This window comes from Rhinolophus sinicus, chromosome 15 (assembly GCF_057876585.1).
Source record: "Rhinolophus sinicus isolate RSI-liver-muscle chromosome 15, RSI-T2T, whole genome shotgun sequence".
Taxonomy (NCBI): domain Eukaryota; kingdom Metazoa; phylum Chordata; class Mammalia; order Chiroptera; family Rhinolophidae; genus Rhinolophus; species Rhinolophus sinicus.
Window position 1 is genome coordinate 32988350 of NC_142515.1, and position 20007 is coordinate 33008356.

The 20007-nt window shown below is 39.0% G+C and overlaps 1 protein-coding gene across 2 annotated transcripts in view; it reads right to left on the reverse strand.

The window, feature by feature from the left end:
* Positions 1 to 20007, reverse strand: part of PAPSS2 (3'-phosphoadenosine 5'-phosphosulfate synthase 2) — a 69342-nt gene that overhangs the window by 20254 nt on the left and 29081 nt on the right. For both annotated transcript variants that reach the window (XM_019738780.3, XM_019738771.3), the window contains exons 2-7: positions 8119 to 8236; positions 4418 to 4653; positions 3528 to 3666; positions 2880 to 2998; positions 2633 to 2746; positions 962 to 1073 (exon numbers count right to left, since the gene is read on the reverse strand). In XM_019738780.3, coding sequence (XP_019594339.1) covers positions 962 to 1073; positions 2633 to 2746; positions 2880 to 2998; positions 3528 to 3666; positions 4418 to 4653; positions 8119 to 8236 — 838 coding nt within the window. The remainder of the gene's footprint in view (positions 1 to 961; positions 1074 to 2632; positions 2747 to 2879; positions 2999 to 3527; positions 3667 to 4417; positions 4654 to 8118; positions 8237 to 20007) is intronic.

Below are 20007 nucleotides of genomic sequence, written 5' to 3' on the forward strand. Positions count from 1 at the left end.
GAAGGGTCCAGAAGTTTTCCGAATAACACATGCTTCCGACCTTGACCGGATCAATTCTCTAAAAGCCATTCAGCTTGTGCCCAGAAAGCTGCGTTAATGCTCCTTGTTAGAGTAGAGTGGATGAAGCTATCCTAATGTATTTCATGTATAGGCATGACTAGTCATTTGTTAGCATCCACCGAGGACAGCAGCTGCTGCAATAATGCTTCAGCTCATGAAGACTCCATATTCTAATAAGCCAGGGCAATAACAGAGCAACCTGGAGGACAGGTGGTGCCTGCAAGCCAGCAGCATGTGCTGAGTTCATCCTAGTTGCCCCACGGTGGTCTTGGCAGCTGGCAGCAGTGCTTCTGACTGTTGCCTGCTTTCTGAATACCAGACCAACAAAGGGCAGGTGGAGGTGAAACAGACTAAACCTTCTCTTGGCTTTGTGTGAAAGTAAAACTTTCATTTTTCAATTCCTTGGTTTTAAACAATCAATAATCCTTTCAGGATGACCAGAAAAGTCCTTAAAATGGAAGCTTATACATAATACCGCGTTCCCCGAAAACAAGACCTAGCCAGACCATCACCTTTTGGATGCATCTTTTGGAGCAAAAATTAATATAAGACCGGTTCTTATTTTAACATAATGTAAGAGTGGGTCTTATATAATATAATGTAATATAATGTAATGTACTATAATATAATATAATATAATATAATATAATATAATATAATATAATAGCCGGTATTATATTATATTGTATTCTATTATATTATATTATATGATGGTCCGGCTAGGTCTTATTTTCCAGGAAACACAGTAAAACTGGACACACCATAAGCGATCTAAATATTTTCACAGTATGATTTACAAACCAAGGATTAACATTTCCTGTTCCTGTGAAGAGTCTGAGAAAGATTTTTGTTTTTCTTTAATAATGAGTAAGAAACAAACAAACAAACAGAAAAACCATACCATCCAGCAGGGTGCCAAAGTGTACAACCTGCAAATACTCCTTCTCTCGCATAAAACCTTTGAGGGGAGTGGCCCAGCCTTCACTCAAAACTTGGACCCACTGAAGATCCAGCTGCAAAACAGGAAAAGCAGGTGAACATTTCCATAAGCTCTGGTTTTCAGCCATCTGGCCCCAGGGCATTTCTTTCTTATTCAGTTGACAGGAGAATGAAGGCAGAACCTTTTATGTTTTTAGTGTTCCCATATGTTACGCTGACCCATGAACTTGGGCCAGATAGGTTTGAGTCTAGAACTTCCCTACAGGGGAGTGGTGAAAAGGTGTCAAATTGAGATGATTTATTTGAACACTTTAGGCTGTATCTATCCTTACAGTGTACGAGTGTGTTGAATATTCACTGTTTATTCTTTTTTTCCACAAGAATTCTGGTTTGGCTATATTTTTTTCACCAAATGTACTATTTACTTGACCGAATTGGGCTACCATTGACTCTAAAAGTCCAAAATTCTTAGCATGATATTGAAAGCCCTTCAAGCTCTAGCCCTGGGGACTCTCATAAGGACTTCCACCTCTTCTGACTCCCCACTTTGGGGCCTATTCACCAACAGTGACTGACAAAGTGTAGTCTAAACACACCTGTGGTTTTAGGCCTATCCTCCCCCCACCCCATCTGAAAGTTCCTATTCATTGTTGAAAACCCATCTGCTGGACCACAGCTCTGAAACCTTTCTTGTTACTGTTAGGACAAAAAAAAAAAAAAAAAAAAAAAAAAAAAATTAATCATTTGATTTTCTGAAGTTTTGTTTTTGTTTCAGTTTTTTGTACCACGGAGCCCATTTTGTTACTGGGGCTATAATTCCACACTGAATTATAATTACGTTTCTAATCTGCCTGGAGCATTGGAGCCTTCGAATTTATTTTGTAGAGTCAGGGGTTCTGTTTATAAATTTGTCATGACTTATTAGAGTATGGAGTCTTCATGAGCTGAAGCAGGTTCCCAATTTACTCTGCCTTTTATAAAAGTGTCCAAGGTAACAAAAAGATATCCATGAAAACATGGTCATCTTCTATGGACCAACTAACACTGATTCATAAAAAGGCCAAAGCATGTGCAGAGCAGTTTGCTGGGGTTGCGTTTGATATATTCCAGGCAGAAAAATAAAGACAACTAAAGGGGTCTCCCTCTCTTCAGACTGGACTGTCCAATGAAGAAAGAGTAGGATTTGCAGAGTAGAAAAAGAATGAGGCATTCATATCACTTTAATTCAAGGTTGTTTTTTGTTTCCTTTAAATTCCTTCTTGATTGCCCAAGAAGCACTTGTATTCTGGACAAACTATTTTCTCAGCAGCTGCCAACAAAGTATTACTGCCTATTGCCTGCACTTTGGCATGACCGAAGGTATGAAGACAATTATGTAAAATTGTCTTATGCAAATATAGAAGTTACCTTCCCGGTTTGCCTCTGTATGCGGCAGTCATCAGCTGCCCTGTGATAAGACAGATTTCCTTGGAGAAGAGGTGAAAAAAAAAACATTGGCAGAATGAAGGGATTTTCTTTATGGAGATTGTATTTCCCTTAGTCATAACTTCCTTATTGTTAAGAGTAATTGTAAATGGATAATAATGACTCATATTAAGCCTCATTCCCCTTTGGCCAGTCTGCACCTTCTTACCTTGGTAATTGATAATGAAGGGACAGCCTTGGCCTCAGCTCGGACTTGGTCCAGTTTGTTTTCTGGCACAAAGAGCTCGTGGATGTCTTTGATTGTAGTATGGGGTACAATGTTCTGAAATGAAGCCGAATTGGTGACAATTGAAAATGAAAATTATAAAAAGAATGCTTTAGTAAACAGATGATGCTTCATGATCTTATTAAATTAAATAATAATAGTTTTAAAAAAGACAAACCAGTCTACCCACCTGCTCTTGCAGAAGTTCCACTACCTGCTGGACACAGTCACTTACGGAGGACACGTTGGTTTTAAGCACAAGCTCAGGCGTTTCAGGGTTCTCATAATCAGAGTCAATGCCTGTAAATCCTGGAAGGCAGAAAGGAGAAAATCACATCTGCACCAACAGAACCATCTTTTTAATCAATAAAGCATAACAAACGCATATGTTGGAATAATGCGTTAAACTGAGAATTCAGATTACAATGGAAAAGGTCAAACAGCCATCTCTGACCTCTAGCTGTACTTGAGAAAATATACAGCTGTGTTTTCAGTATAGAAAGTCCAAATTATCTACAAAATCTGGCTAGCTTAATCTAAGCTGCCTGTAGCTGATTAGAATAGAAAGAAGACAAGAAGATGGAAAACCCAGAAACGGTTCTCCTACAAACACACTCACACACACTTACCCATTTCAGTTCCCTGAACTTTATTGCTTATGGCTGAGATGACAGTTCTTGAAAAATAGAAGCCCACATTTTAATAAACCCATGGACATATTGAATATATTACAATTAGATATGCAATTTTGGAAAATAGGTTTTGAAACTTTCAACAGGTTTCTGGAGACAGACAGGAAGGATTGGTGGCCTAGGTGACACTGAGCTGGTTCTCCTACCTTTGATCTCCCCAGCTCGGGCCCGTTTGTAGAGGCCTTTTACATCTCTGCTTTCACAAATGTTTAGAGGTGCATCTACAAATATTTCAAAGAACGGTAGTCCAGCTGTTTCATGGATTTTGCGGGCATTCTCGCGATCCTGGAAAAAATTATATTTAAGAACATAAGAAGAGATTTCACAATGAAATTCTTCATCACAAAACGTGTGCTCTAGTATTCCATCACCTGAAGATAACCCTGGGGTTTGTGCCCTGCAGAGGTGGCAGGAAAGTCGTTCTTCAGAGCAAGTCCAGAAATTTCGCTGTAGTAAACACAGCTCTCTCTCAAGGACTTTCAGAGAATAACCACAGAAAAGAGTATCTGCTGAAGTTCAGGGCTGGAAAGATGGGAGCATTTCATCCAGGGGATGTGTTCAAAGCACAGAGCGTCTGACTTGCAGCTCACAGAAATTTCAAATAAGAAGAGTGACACTCCACTTTGGTGATTTCAACATTTAAACACCTAACCTGATGCTTTGGCAATGAACTGCTCTTTGTTTTGTTTTGTTTTAAAGAGCTAAGTATTCTGACTTTTTTTGAGAAACGAAATTTCAGAGCTTTAGAGTTTTACTTTTTCTTCCTTTCAGCTCTGACCAAGTGTACCATACCATTGTGAACATGGAAGGGTTTATGTCGACTGGTGCCCTGGCATCTGGAAATGAAGGGACACTCTTTATATAACCACTATTAAATAGAGCAAATGAGGGAGCAAGGGAGGGGAGGGAGAAACAGTGGGGGAAACTGAAAGTTTAACATTCCTTCGCGCCCTCCCCTCCACCCGACTCCTTTTCCCCGGCAGTTGGAGAGCACTGGCGCTGGGTGTGGGCACTGTGCAGTGCCAAACCAGCTTACCTTTGCGAAAGGAGAAATGAAGCTGGTGATGCAGACCAGACCAGCGTCAGCAAACAGCCTGGCCACCTCGGCAATCCGGCGGATATTTTCTTCCCTGTCTCCAGGGGAAAATCCAAGGTTTTTGTTAAGGCCATGACGGACGTTGTCCCCATCGAGGGAGTAGCAAGGGATGGCGTGGGAGACAAGGTACTCTTCCAGAGCAAAACTTATCGTTGTTTTCCCAGCACCGGAGAGACCTGTTCAGAACAGGCAAGACCAGACAGGGCATCGTCCTTGATTGTTTCAGATGACAAAACGGAACTTAATCCTGAGTGTGATCTCATCCTAATTTTTACCTAATTTAAGTGTAATGAAACCCTTGTTACAATCATTTCATTGACCTCAAATCAAAACCCTTGAAATCTAGAGAAAGCATAGTTTACCATAAGTCAAGTACTAGCATTTCTTTCAAATCTTGAAATAACCATTTGTCCCTTATTAGGACTATAGCCTTTCAAAGCAAGGGAGGCTCATAAATGGGGAGAGCTTGAGGGTCCTTGGTGTGTCCTGTTTGCCTGCAGAGTGTTTTAAAGATTAGAAAGCTGCACATACAAATCCAGATTTTGGCTTTTCTTGAAAATAAAAAAGAAGATCTCGTGACAGTGTTCTCATATCCCCTTGTGACAGCAACCAGCTATAGTGGATGGAACAGCCAGCCCTTGAAGACTGGGAGAACCACCTCCTTTGTGGGTGCCACTAAACAACCATCTGACAACAGAGCCCCTATACTGTCCTTCTGTTTTTAAGACTTTTCCAGAATGACTCTCAAAACATGAAGACAGAAAAGCACCCTGAGCTGGCTGTGGATATATTGAGAATTGCCGTACACTCTTAGATGTTTGGAGAGTTTATAGAATGGAGTTACCATGCGCCTTTTATCATGGTTTCAAAGCACAATGGTTACAAACACACTTTATGATTTCTATATGAGGGAGAACATAAGCAGAAAGGAAAGAAATGCAACCTGCTGGGCAACCGGATGGCTCAGTTGGTTAGAGAGCGAGCTCTGAACAACAGGGCTGCCAGTTCGATTCCCACATGGCCCAGTGAGCTGCGCCCTCCACAACTAGATTGAAGACCATGAGCTGCTGCTGAGCTTCCGGAGGGGTAGCCAGATGGCTCAGTTGGTTAGAGCACGAGCTCTCAACAACAAGGTTACCGGTTTGATTCCCACATGGGATGGTGGGCTTTGACCCCTGTAACTCAAGATTGAAAATGGCGACTAGACTTGGAGCTGAGCTGTGCCCCCCATGACTAGATTGAAGGACAACTACTTGGAGCTGACGGGCCCTGGAGAAACACACTGCCTCCTAATATTCCCCAACAAAATTAAAAAAAAAAAAAAATGCAATCTGCCAAAATTACTTAAGAGCTCAAAATCTGAACTACGCTGGAAAAGTAGCACTCTAAAAATTCAGTCGTCCTAAAGATCTCTGAACTGAAGAAGCCACTGTCAGACAACATCCGGGAGAGAAAGAGGAAAAGTTAGAGGAAAAGAAAAGAAGGTCAAGAGGTTACTACAGAAAAGACAGCAGGCAAAAGGATGGAAAAATGAGAAAAGCAGGGATGAAGGACAGAAAGAAAAGGAGACTTGGAAAGAAGGGTGATATATGAAAGGTAAGCAAATACTTTCCATATTTTAGTTATGTTTTAAAGTCATGCCCCTGACCTTCACACAGGATCATTAGAAGAAATGACTACGTGAAGAATGTCTTGACAATCTCTGTAAAACCACTGTTGAAGACATTTTCTATTATATAACTTTGTTTATTATGTAATTCATTGCAAATTAAAATTTCTGTCTGGTTGTGGGGTGGGAGAAATGTACTCCTAAAAATCTCTGGTATGTTCTCTCCCCATCAGAAAATGACAGAAATAATAGAAATTTCCTTTGATTTTGTTTCAACTCTCAGGAAACTAAGAACTGAATCATAGTACTGTATTAAAATAGATTGTTGGTATATTTATTTTAATACATTGGAGTAATACTAATTATATTTATCAAGAGATGCACTGTGGACTAGGCACTGTGTTAAGTGCGTATCGACTTTATTTCATTTAGTTCTACCTACACCTCTATGAGGCAGGTACTATATTTACCCCTTAGAGAGGTTAATTTGCTTGTCCAACGTCCCACAGTTAATGTAGGTGGAGCTGGGGCTCAAATCCAAGTGTCTGGATTAGAAGTATCTGGTTTCTTCTGGTCGGCCTGCTCAATAGCTTACCTCCATAATAGTAGAAAAAAATATATAGTAGGGAAAGATTATATTTTTAAGAGTGAGGAAAGATAGGGGAAGTATACTCTTTAGATTTCTTTTCCCTCTTCTACCAGTTCTCTTACATTTTTCAAGGTGTTCCACATTACAAAAAATAGACTGTGTATATGTCCCAATTCAAAAGTTGGGCAAATGCATGAAGACAAACATCTCATGAAAACAAGCACGTAACAAGAGAGAAACATCTGGAACAGAGCTGTGTTTTATCTACTGCTGCCTATCATGTCTCTCAGAGGGAGTTGGGAAAAGATTTCAGGAATCACGACAGGTGAATACTGCCTTTTGGAACAGAGCAGGCTCCTTGCCCACTGTCTATCCTCAGTCCGGAAGCTGGAAAAAGTTATATGAGGGATGAATGAAACCAGGGAAACGAAGGCAAGTGCCACAGGCTCTAGGGGGAATAGAAAACTAGATAAAGAAGAATAAGGCTGATTTAGACAGGAAGGGGAAAGACTCAGAATAGCAAGAAAAGATGCAAGGCAGGTATCTGCCTGCCATATTCTTTAGAATTATCTTCAGGTAAGAATACATCAGCATTTGTAAAGATAATAACACATAAGTTGATTTCATAACATGGACAAACATATCTTTGCATTTGGGCACACCTTTATTTGAAATATTATGTCTATAAAAATTGGTTTTTCCTTTTGAGTCCAGGCTCTGTCAGACTTACATTCAACTTATATTCAGGAATCAACCTCCTCTACCTTGCACTCAGAGTATAAGGTGACAGCCCAGGACTAATTCCACTTCTGTCACTAATCCTTAGCTTTGACATTCTGTGGCTATAAAAATGCAAGAAAGGAGAGATTCATTTGGTTACCTCAGTGGGAGTGAGTTATTTCTATATACAGAGGGCAATCCTCAGCTAAATAGAAATCACCAATTTGCCTTCTTGCACAGAGTTTAATCGTGGGTGTTTTTTTTTTTTTTTTACACTATGTGAAATAGTCTCCCAGAATGTTAAAATATCAGAAAACAATAAAGAATATCTCTAAACATCAAAAATGTTAGTGGACAGCCAAATGCTTGCTCTCAAATTAGGAAAGCCCCATTCTTCGTTAACTGCCCGTAAACGTGTTCAGGCACAAAAGTTGGAATTATGGAATTCTTCAGAGCTAAAAGGGAATGGAAAGTCGCCAGCTTGTCCCATCTTTTCCTACCAAAGAGGAGAAAGCTAAGAACAAGACACATTCCCTGAGTTGATCGAGGTCCTACTTGTCACTCATGGTAGAGTTAGGACAAAAACCCAGGCAGTTCTCAGCCTCCTTCTAATGTTAAAATAAACACGTAACGTGTGTAACACGTCACCCTAATTTCTTTAAAATTGTGTGTCACCCATGAATTTTCAATTTAAAAAAATATATACCTCTCAACAGAGCATACCTGTGAGCCACACGGTACAGCCTCGGAATCCGGCCCTGGTTCCAACTACCTGCCCTCTCTTACTCCTGCTCACGTGGTGGGCCTGATACACCACATTGGTGGATTTCTGCTGGCTCTCCTACGACAAAAGATCAAGCACAATATATAACAGGACAATAAATACAGTATGTATAAATATAACAAAATAACAGATTACATTAACAGTCTTCCCTCACTGAAACTCCTCTTTTATAATTGGCACACAGAGTAACATTAATTCATTCTACTAATTTAGATACAGACAGCCTTTAGAATACCCATCATGACTCTTTGAAAGTACAATTTGAATGAAACGATTATTGATACAGTGTAAAAGTTCTGCATCCATGACATTTCAAAATGTGCACCTTTAGGTAATGGGAATATCTTTGTTCCTATAAATACATGTTCTCCCCAAACCACATGGGCATGAACCGAAAATGACCCAAATACTCCAGGCGCTGAGTATGTATTAGAATGAGGCTGGTTGAGCCACACTCTAGAGCCAGGGAGAGGCCCAGAGCATGGAGTAAAGGGTTGAAGTAAGTAATATCCCTCTCACTCACACCCAGACATCAGGCAATATGGTGCATAGGGCAACTTTTTCAGTTATTCGCCTTGGAAATTAATTCAAATTTCAGATGTTTTTATTTTGGCTGTAATAAAATCAGCCCAGTTGATGGCACAGGCGATTTGATCCTGATCCTAAATTCTGACTGGAAGGTACATGTCTGATGACCATTAAAAAAAGGTAAACTGAGCCAATAAATAGTTTTTGGTGGACATTTTTTTTTTTTTTTAATTAAATTTATTGGGGTGACAATTGTTAGTAAAATTACATAGATTTCAGGTGTACAATTTTGTATTACATCATCTATAAATCCCATTGTATGTTCATCACCCAGAGTCAGTTCTTCCATCACCATATATTCGGGACATTTTTTTTTAATGATATGTAATCCAAGGGAGTGGGGCAGAGGGAGCCCATAATGGTGTTTAAATAAAAAGGTTGGGAACTACCCATATATGTTTTTGCTATAGTAATTGAATTTCCAGCAACAGATGTTGTCCAAGTTGCTGAACTGTAAAAATCTATGGAGTCTTTTAAGTACCACTCATGTACGCCCACCAGAGCTAAGAAAGCACTAATATTCTTTGAGCAAGACCCAGAGAATCTTAGAAAACTCTGGGCAACTTTTGTATTTTGGAGCAAATGAAATCCCCTGTTTATGCCACCTCCTTTGGGGGAAAAATGGGGGGATACAAGTAGGACTGTTCAGAGGCTTACATGAGATATGAACGTTCTCTATAAATGGCAATGTTCTCTACAAATGTGGATGCTGACAATGATTTCTTAGTGTACACCCCAACAGGAAAGGCTGGAGCCAGCTGGATTAGACCAGGAAATAGCTTCAAGACCTAGGGGGAAGGAGCCCCTGCTGGCCGTTGGGTGCTCCGAAAGGCAGTGCACTTTGTTGGGGGCAGGCCTGCTAGTGAGGCATAGAGCCCAGCAAAGGGGCCAGTAGGGAGGCAATGGGCAGTGTCAAAGGGAACCAAGAGGCACATGTTGAAAGCTGGGAGCATCTGGGTTATCTAAAACTCTCCACAGTTAGATGCTTTGGTCACCCATCAAGCAACCCTGGTGACTACCCGAGACTCGGAGGAGGTAGGGATATAGTCTCAGAACGCAGCAAGTTAGCAGTGGTGGTTTCCTCTAGCGAGTTCATAAACAGGGACAAATTAAGCTAGTTCCTGAGACAGTCTAGCAGTAGTTCCTCCGGTGATCAAATCCCCATGCGTATCCTGAGTCTTTTGTGCCAAGCATACTTTATAGCTCAAGGGTAACAATTTATTTTTCTCTGTTTCCTTGTTAATCACTGCCATTACATTCAAGAACAATGAGTTTGGATATCAGGGCCAAAATTCAGTTTATCTGTTCATTCATTCATTGATTCTTTCAGTAGAAAGTTTATGTAAATGAGTTCTGACAAGGAAAAAAAAAATTCTGAGATGTCCTAAATCAAATAATAGCAGGCTAGAGGGTGGGAGGAAGCTGGTAAGCGGTTAATCAGTTAAGAGCAACGGGCCAAAACTACCAAAGACTTCTTACATCCTGAATATATGTTGAAACTTTAAATCAAGTTCCAGGTGACTATAAAAAAATTAAAAAAAAAACACCAACCACCAGGTGCCACCACTTCCTGCTTCTGCATAAACTTTCCAGACTGTTGACCACAACCAATAAAGAAGTAGGAAATCTTCCTTCCTTATGGACTATCCATCTATCCTAGAACTGCCCTACTTCACCCTTTCCCACCTCCCTCATCTATAGCCAAAGTAAATTCTTTCAAAACAATCTATATCTTTCTTCCCCAAACCCACTGTATAAAAGAGCCCTGTCAATCCCAGGACAGCAGACACGTTGGCTTTCTCCACCTAGGCCTGCTCCTGGTGGCTTAGGCTGTATGTCCCAGGACCCGGTCCTTTTTCTGGCCAGCATATGGCTCAATTACCCTTTCTTTTAGAAAAGCTTGTGCCAGGGGCCATCATAGGCACTGAGAATATAGTACTGTACTAAACAAAGCTGAACTCCTGGCATCATTTTGGGGGGAAATTAAGCCAAAAAGATCAAGTAACTGGGGGCCCCACTCCGCGAAGGAGGGGGGGTCTCATACATACATCTGTATACTCTATGAAGATATGTAAGTACACCTGCTACTCAATAATAAGACAACCCAGGCTTTAAAAATGGGCAAAAGATTTGAACAATCACTTCACAAAGCAAGACACAAAAATGACCAGTGAGGATGTGAAGAAGCGCTTAATGTTATCAGTCATGAAAGAAATGCAAATTAAAACCAAAATGAGATGCTACTGTTAACATCTAATGGCAGCAAGTGCTCTCATATGCTTACAGTGAAGGTGTAAAATAGTCCAACCAGCTCAGGAAAAAACCTGGCAGTTTCTTATCAAACTAAATGTTCACCAGCCCTATGACTCAGCAATTGCATTCATACACATTTACTTAAGAGAAATGAAAACATGTATCTACAAAAAGACTTGTGCAAGAATAGTTTTAGCAACTTCATTTGGATAAAAAGTAGAAACAACCAAGTGTTCATCAAAGGAAAATAGATTAAAAAACAAACAAATAAATAAAATCTACACCAATGTGTCCCCCAAACCCCCAAACTGTAGAGTACTTATATAATGGAATACTACTCAGCAAAAAAAAGGAATGGACTAGTGATACATGCAACATGGATGACAATACCATGTTTCTCCCAAAATAAGACCTAGCCGGACAATCAGCTCTAATGCGTCTTTTGGAGCAAAAATGAATATAAGGCCCGGTCTTATTTTACTATAAGACCAGGTCTATAATATAATATAATATAATATAATATAATATAATATAATATAATATAATATAATACCCAGTCTTATTTTACTGTAATATAAGAACTGGTCTTAAATAATATAAGACCGGGTCTTATATTAATATTTGCTCCAAAAGACACATTAGAGCTGATTGTCTAGCTATGTCTTATTTTCAGAGAAACACAGTAAATGAAAACATGCTGAGTTGAAGAAGTCTTATACAAATATATATATATATATAAATTATTTATATATATATATATAAATAATTCATATATATATGTATATATATAATTCCATTTATATGAAGTCCCCAAATAAGGAAACCTAATTTCCTAAGTCAGAGCAGCAATTGCCTCAGGGGTGACAATGTTGTATGTCTTGATAAAAGTTTGAGGTACACAGGTGTTTGCACTCCTGTTGGAACTCACTAAATGTACACTTAAGATGAGTATTTCATTATATGTAAATTTTACCACATGCCAAAAAACAGCCATTTTGAAAAGTAAGAAACCAGGAAATATATAAGATGTAGGTGGGGGAATTACATTGTACTACACTGCTACATTTGTGGGAAAGGGCTCTGATCCCAGCCACAGCGTATTTATTGGACTTAAGAGGCTCCTGCCCACCTGGGCACATGAACGCCCACCAGAGCTTAATTTGTGCACAGAGATGTTGTGTGTTTTTTCTCTCTCTCTCTTTTGGCTGTTTCTTCTCCCTACAGGGAGAAATCCAGAATAAACTCCAGGCTTTGTCAGTTCTGCGGAAACTTTGTTGTGATCTTGTTAATTGCCTCCTCAACAAGTGCTTGCTTTGCAAAAACAGATCAGAAACCATCAGAAGGAACTACTCTAAAAGTATTTTGGGTTGTATTACCTGAATCTTAATCCTGGGTGTTTGTACAGATTTTTCTACCACTCCCTCAATGTTTAAAGAAACTTAGCACAATTTTTTCAGATGGCTAGGTACTGGGCATTTTTGGTTTAGAATGATATTTTGCGTCTTATTTGTCTCAAATTTACCATTGATTTTCTCCAAAAGGCAAAAAAATAAAGTAGAAGCAGATGTTTTGAATGATATTTGAACTGCAAAGGGTGTAGGCAGCTGAAAAATTTTCTTTTCCTTGCTGAAACCTTTACTCCCTTCTAAAGAGCATATGGTATTCTAAGCTTCGGCGGGGCGGGGGGCGGGGGGAATTGTCTGTCAGAAAAAGGATTCTCTCTCTGGAAAATAAAACACATGTTGAAGTAAAAATGCTTGTCTCCTTATGTGTAGAAACAGAGCACACAGACACCTTGTCTAGCACTCACTTAGCAGGAAGTGGCCCAGAAACCACAAAGTTGGTGGCATACTTCTATTCCCAGTCCCTAAAAATTCTGCAAAAATCCCTACCTTGTTCCAGCTCTCTGGCCCAGAAAAACTCCCTTCAGCATGCACAGGAGTAGGCAGAGTATGGGTTTTGTAGTCAAGCAAACATGAGTTTGAAACCTGCTGTGCAGCCTACTTGCTCTGTGACCCTGGACAAATTAACATTGCTCACCCTCCATTTCCTGCTCTGGAAAAGGGGGTTGAGAAGAGTTTCCTCACGTGGTTGCTGTAGCATTAAATACAATTCTTTTCTACATCAGAGTATCAGAGAAATTATAAGACACAGAGTAATCTGATGAGGCCCAGGTGGCATTGCATCTACTCTAAGAAGTCATGGAATTTGAGGTCTAAATCACTCAGGCTGAGGCATGTTCTAGGGATTTGGGTCCACTCTCAGGCAAGTCTGGGGAGGTGAGGCTCATGATCAAATCAGATGACGGATAGGACAGCACTTTATATGGAGTGAAATCACACACACTCACACACACACACACACACACACACACACACACGTTGTTGTTGCTCTTCCAATTATCATTATCTTCGACCCAAAGCCCAGCCAGTATGTATGCCAATCTGAGCTGCACCAGTTTGAAGCCTTCTCATTCTGACCCAAACTTACAGCTCTTCTGCTGGCTGTCTGTCATAAACCCTTACCAGCGAGAGAATGGCCTTTGCCCCAGGTAAGTCTCATGAACTCTTAGAGTCTGTGGCACACAACCTAAGGTTGCAGGGTGTCTCTCAGCCAGGTCCACCTATTGATGCAGAAAGGGGAGTGCCAGAGGAGCTTCTGGAACTCAGGGTGGGGTAGGCTAGGTCACGGCAGACAGCCTCAGCCTTGATTTTGCATGACTAGAAGAAGTGACATGGAGAAAGGACTTAGATAATTTCATGGTGGGTGGGGCATCAGGGAGCCAAATCTGAGCATGTGTCACAGTGAGTAATAGTATTATGAAAGGACACTGGACAAATGAGCAAGCTGGAAACTGGGTGTCAGGTTATGAGTTTCCCAATGCTCAAAGGTTCTTCGGACATGCTCATTAATCTCTTCAATAAAAAATGAGCAAGTGGATTTGAATTTCCTTTACACTATCCTGCCTCCTATGCAGAGGGAATCCACTTTACTTCCCTAAGTATAACTCCACTCCTCAAAACTCGGCCGTCACTACTGTTGGGCTATGGTTTCATTGCTCTCTTGCTTCAGTAAAAGTGTTCCAAACCTCCCTGGCTTCGGGGTGCAGTTTGAAGATTTACTTAAAGATTAAAGCAGCAACTTCAATAATTGCTTTCTCAGGCTCATAGTAGAAGCTCCACTTTCACATGCATTATCTCGCTCATTGCTCAAAACCTGGGAGCTAAGGTGGCTGGGCACCGTGAACCATTTACAGATCTGAAAACTACTGGCTGAAGTCCCACACCTGGAAGATGCAGGATATGGAGCCAGGCTTCCTGACGTGAATGCAGGTGTTACTCCTGCGTAGGCAGAACTCGGAGTTTCCAGTCCCATCTGTGTGGCCTCTGTGTCACAGTTTCCTGACTGAGGACTAAATGAGATCATGCATATTAAGGTTTTTGCTACTACATAAAAAATGTAAACAATTAAGAAATCATTCTCCATTTTCATTACTTAACATGAGTAGCTTCAAATGTTTTACAATTATCAATCTCTAGTTATATGTCTTTCCTTTCAGAGTATTTCCTTGGGGTGTATAAACCAAAGTGAAATGATTGAGTATTATTAAAAGTCATAAACTATTTCAAAGGTCTCATTACGTACCATCAGTTTATTTTCCAAAAGACAAAGCCAAGTTACCTGGCTACCACAATATAACTGTTTCTAAATATTCCAACAGATTTGTTATATTCGCAATTTTACTGTTTTTTCCCTCTAGATTACTTCGTACTTATTTACTTACTAGTAAGAACATTCATTTTGCCATGTAATAAGTTACTTATGACATTTGTGTGCTTGTCTCTTGACATTAATTAACTACAATCTGGACAATGACCTCATCCACTTTTAAAAAATATGTTTTGATTCTTTTCCTTTATTTCGTATAGTAAGATTTTTTATTAATTATAATATGCACTTTTTGTTCACTTGCTTTCCTTTTGATATGTACTTTATTATATTTCACATTATATATATATATATATATATATATATGTATATATATAATTTATTATATCATATTAAAGGGTATTTTAAGAATATGTACAAATATTCGTGTTGTCTTTGATTTCTCCCCATTTGATCATTCATTATAGCTAGGCCAAATATTCTCTTCGACTTCATCTATTTTGATAGGATTAAACTGAATTAATTTTGTGATACATTTGACATTTTTACAATGTGTCATGGGGTTATATGGATCAATTTTATTTATTTTCCATCATTATATCCAGTGATCCCTAAATACGTTATAATTCATTTCCCTATTACGTACTATAAAAATCTTTTAATGTTTGAATCCATTTCTAGAATTCTTAATGTGTTTATAATTTATGTATTCTTTTGTATTTCTACAGACGCTTCCTATTTTTAGTGTAGACACTATGGTTCTGATAGTTGTTGTTCTATAATATGTTTTAAGATTTTGATGATAAAAGTTCTTTTTAAACTTTTTTTCAATTTTAGTTTATTCTAAAACACTTTTCCATGGAAATAAAATTATTCAAGTTATGTTGAGAATAGGCAATGCCTCACTATGATTTTCCCTGTTAGTCTTGCTAATTCTCAAAGAACCTTAATATCATAATACAGGGAAAGGAATCATTACCCAAAGATGTTCATAATAATATCATTTAAAATAATGAAATCAGAAACAATCAAAACATCCATCAATTAAATAGATTATGGCACATCTATATGATGAATATGAACATGTCTATTTATTGACCTAAAAAATCATGATACCGTGTCTCCCCAAAAATAAGACTTAGCCAGACCATCAACTCTAATGCGTCTTTTGAAGCAAAAATTAATATAAGACCCGGTCTTATTTTAATGTAATATAAGATTGGGTATAATATAATATAATATAATATAATATAATATAATATAATATAATACTGGGTTTTATATAATACATTAATTATATTAATTTTTGCTCCAAAAGATGCATTAGAGTTGATGGTCTGGCTAGGTCTTATTTTCAGGGAAACATCGTATATACCCAATTGAGAAAACAGGTTACAGAGTAAATTAATGTTAATTCCATTTTAAAAACCATGTGTTTATATATGTATAAGGCCACACAAAAAAATATCTGGGAAAGAAGGGACAAAATGCTAATAGTAGTTATCTTGAGTACTAGGTAACTTTACGTAATTATTTCTCTTCTTGTATCCATATTCTGATTTTTCTATATTAAACTTAGAAATAAATATATTTTTTAAATATAAAGAATTTATCAACCAGAAAATGGTGAAGCCAAATGGTTTGATTCTCAAAAGGTAACAGACGTGTGGACAGATGCAAGTCGTGAGGTACATTACAACCAACAGAACAACCAGATGAAACTAGCAAGTTAAAAAAAAACCATTAACCTTGATAGCTCGAGAATAAATCTTTAAGACAACTAGTCCATCAAAATACATAAGGAAGTACGGTACACTCCAGCAGACAACCTTTAAAGTCCAAATCACTTGATCACGGTGGTTGTTGCTTTTGGCATTTAGTTATTTCATGCAGAGGAAAAAATGCCCATGGAGAAGAAGTTATTGTGGGTTTTGGAAGCTGATAACACAAATGGGAACCTCTGTTCACTCTTCCATACATTGTATTTAGGAAGGCAGAGTCTGAGTCAGCTGGAGTCACCGTGTAGGAACCACTAAGAGAAAGGGGTCCTAACAATCTTAGTAAAATCTGCAAAGAGCAGAACAGCAGGAAGGCCATCTTAATCAGCTTTGATGGAATCACTACCCACTGGACATTTGAGGTCCAACCCTAAGCAGGAGGTTCCTGGTAGATAGGAAAGTTTTAACTGAAAAAGTGTCACTAAATTCAAAACTGATAATATGTTTTTAAAAGGAGTCTACATTGAGGAAAATATGATCATAAGGTATTCTCTATAAAGAGATTATGGATAAAGGGAGTCGACATCTGAGCGTGTTAAATCCAATTTCACAAATAGTTTTCATGATAAGATATATTTATTTCTTATCATGCTAACAAATACCTCCCTAAAAATCACCAACTTCATAGGGTTATACTTTGTTTAGATTGTGTTAGACTACTCTTAATTTAGAAGGGAAATAACCCTATCAGGAAGCCAGTGAGAAAATCCCAGTTGTGAAAAGTGAGATGAATGAGTTGACAAATTCCCGAAAAGAGCAACTTCAACCATTTGTAAAAAACAGTTATTGGACAATATAGAAATGGCCCAAATCTGGAATTTATGAATTACAAGTGTGAGTTCATGAAAAAAGTTTTAGGATGTAAAATTATTTTAAGACCAAAAATAATCATTTTTCACAAATTCCTACCACAGAAGGATTTATTGAATAGGCTAAAGCTGTGAATAAGAACACAATTTACGAGAAAAATATACTCACAGCTAAGTTGATTTGAATTTTAGAAGCCACCACCATGAAATAAACCCCAGACTGATGTCAAACAGAGAATCTGAATGCTGTGAAAAAATGACAACCAAAAAATACAAGGGGAGGGCACAGTTAAGTCACTTTAAAAAATTCCAGATGGCTTTGCTTATTAAAATATTTTACAGTATTTAATTTTTTTCAAAGCATCTGAAAAACATGTAAATTGTTGGAAAACCCTGATGGCAAATTCAGACAGTTTGCCAAATTCGGATGTTTGCCAAAAAAAATAAAGAAGACCCTGTCCTCATGGGATTGTATATGATGTTAGAGGTTCTCCAGTTTTGGTGCATCTGGGGGACAGCGGGCGCTCTCATCACACTGCTCAGAACCATGTGCAGTTTAAAATGTATGAATTGTTTCTTTATGGAATTTTTCATTTAATATTTTCAGACTGCGATTGACGTGGGTAACTGAAACCACAGAAAGCAAACTCGCGGATAAGGTGGTCTTGTAATAGTTCTGTGCTTTCAGTCTCGCTTCTGCTCATATGCCCCAGGACTCTGCCTAATTTTCCTCTGACTGCCGCCTCTGGATGAACTCGCTTGCAGGCCCACCAGGCTCGTCCTCTGGCTCTAGTCTCCAGCTGGTACAATCCACCAGACCATTCACTACACACCTGACCTGGTCCACAGCCTCTCCCAGAGCTCCTGAAGCACAGGCACACCACTGCACCTTAGCACCCTCCTGGACAGGGGTCAGCGTTTGGCTCAACTGGGACTTCATCGCCCAGGGGTGGGAGAGGAGCCCTGTCAGGGTGCAGGAGGTGGCATCGGGAACTGGCCGAATGCCCATTGTGGTGAAAGGCAGGAATGTGTGAACTCAGCTGCCCAGGTACAAGTGCCATCCCCTGGTCCTGTCACTCCCCCAAGGGGAACACAATGAGATCCACACCACTAGTGGACAGTTGTTAGGAGTCACCAATGGGGCAGGGCACACCCTGGGTGGATTGGGCAGGAACCCTGCATGACCTGATGTTCATATTTGATACAACAGCCATGTTATGTCATTTCCCCTTTACCATGAGAAAAAAAAATCAAACTCCAATTGAGAGGCATTCTAGGAAATACCTGATCAGTACTCCTCATAAGTGTTCAAGCATCACAAACAAGGACAGTGAGAAACTGTCGCTATCAAGAGGAGCTTAGGGATACATAATAACTAAATGTAATGCGGGAAGAAATCTGGAACAGAAAAATGATATTAGGTAAAAATCAGAAAACCTGAAAAAAGTATGATAACATATTTTAAATTCATTAACTGTTAACCAATATACCACACTAATGTAAAAGTTAATACATAAGGTAAATTGGGTGCGTGCTACAATGGAACTCTGTACCAACTTCTCAATTTTTCTGTGAATCAAAAACTGCTCTAAAAAATAAAGCCTATTTTTTGAAAAGTGCATTTTACTAAGATTTGGCAATACCCAAAATCATGAAAACCTAAACTTGTCCTAATCACTTTAGCCTCTGTGCTGGGTCTTTATCCTTCCTGGCCATATTGCTGAGCTGACTGCATTATTGTACTTGAAGGATTAAAATCACTGGGAGTTATTTGAGAAAGCCTTCTATAAGCACACCATGGAGCAAAGCAGAAAGGACAAAACATTGATAACAGTTAAATACATAGATAAGTGTAAACATATCCGCATTGGTTATGGACCACATTTAAAAATATTATAAGTGAAGTTTTGGTGTGAGAGGAAACTGATGAGTTTCCTTTTCTAGCAGTGCCTGCTTCTGAGCCCCTTCTGTCCCTCCAAAATGAAGATGAATTAATTCTCTTTCAGCCCTCTTTATGCCCCCAAACCTCCTATTATAGCCCTTTATTTTCTGTATACAGGGAGAAAGGAGGAGAAAAAAGGACATCTAAAACTCTTTGGGGGTGGGGGTACCTCAAAAGGGCGATGTTTTTGCTTCTGAAACAGGAAAGTGGAAGAGAAGCTACTAGATGAAGTTTATGGCAGGGTAAAAGAATAAATATTTTTGGATCAAATAATCGTGAAATTGCACACTGTCCTAGAGTGGTCCCAGGATGGAGAATCACGTGGCTGGAAGCTGGGGTTGTGTGTGAGTGTGTATGTGGAGTTACTTCTCTGGATCTTCAGGAGAGGGGCATGCACAGCCACAGGTGCTCATAAATCTTCACACCTGGACCCAAAAGCCTCCTTCAGTGATATGGATGGGAATAACTCACATTCACACTAAGAAGCAGGGGGAAAGATAGTGAGGACAGGGGAAGTTTAGATTCCATGCTTATACTGGGGTTAACAGCATTCCTGGCACGTTAACTTGGTGTTCTACAAACATTTCCTTATGGAAAAAAGTTTTAAAGTGCTTTAGGTGATTTGAATGCGTAGGTATATCTAGGGAACACTAACCTATATTAAAGAAGAATTTATGTTAATTATGATTATTTGCTGACATGTCTCCTTGCTTCACAGATTAGCAGCTATGTAGAGTGCTCTACCCACATCTGTCTTGGAATCCATGTGCCTGGAATATTGTAAGGGCT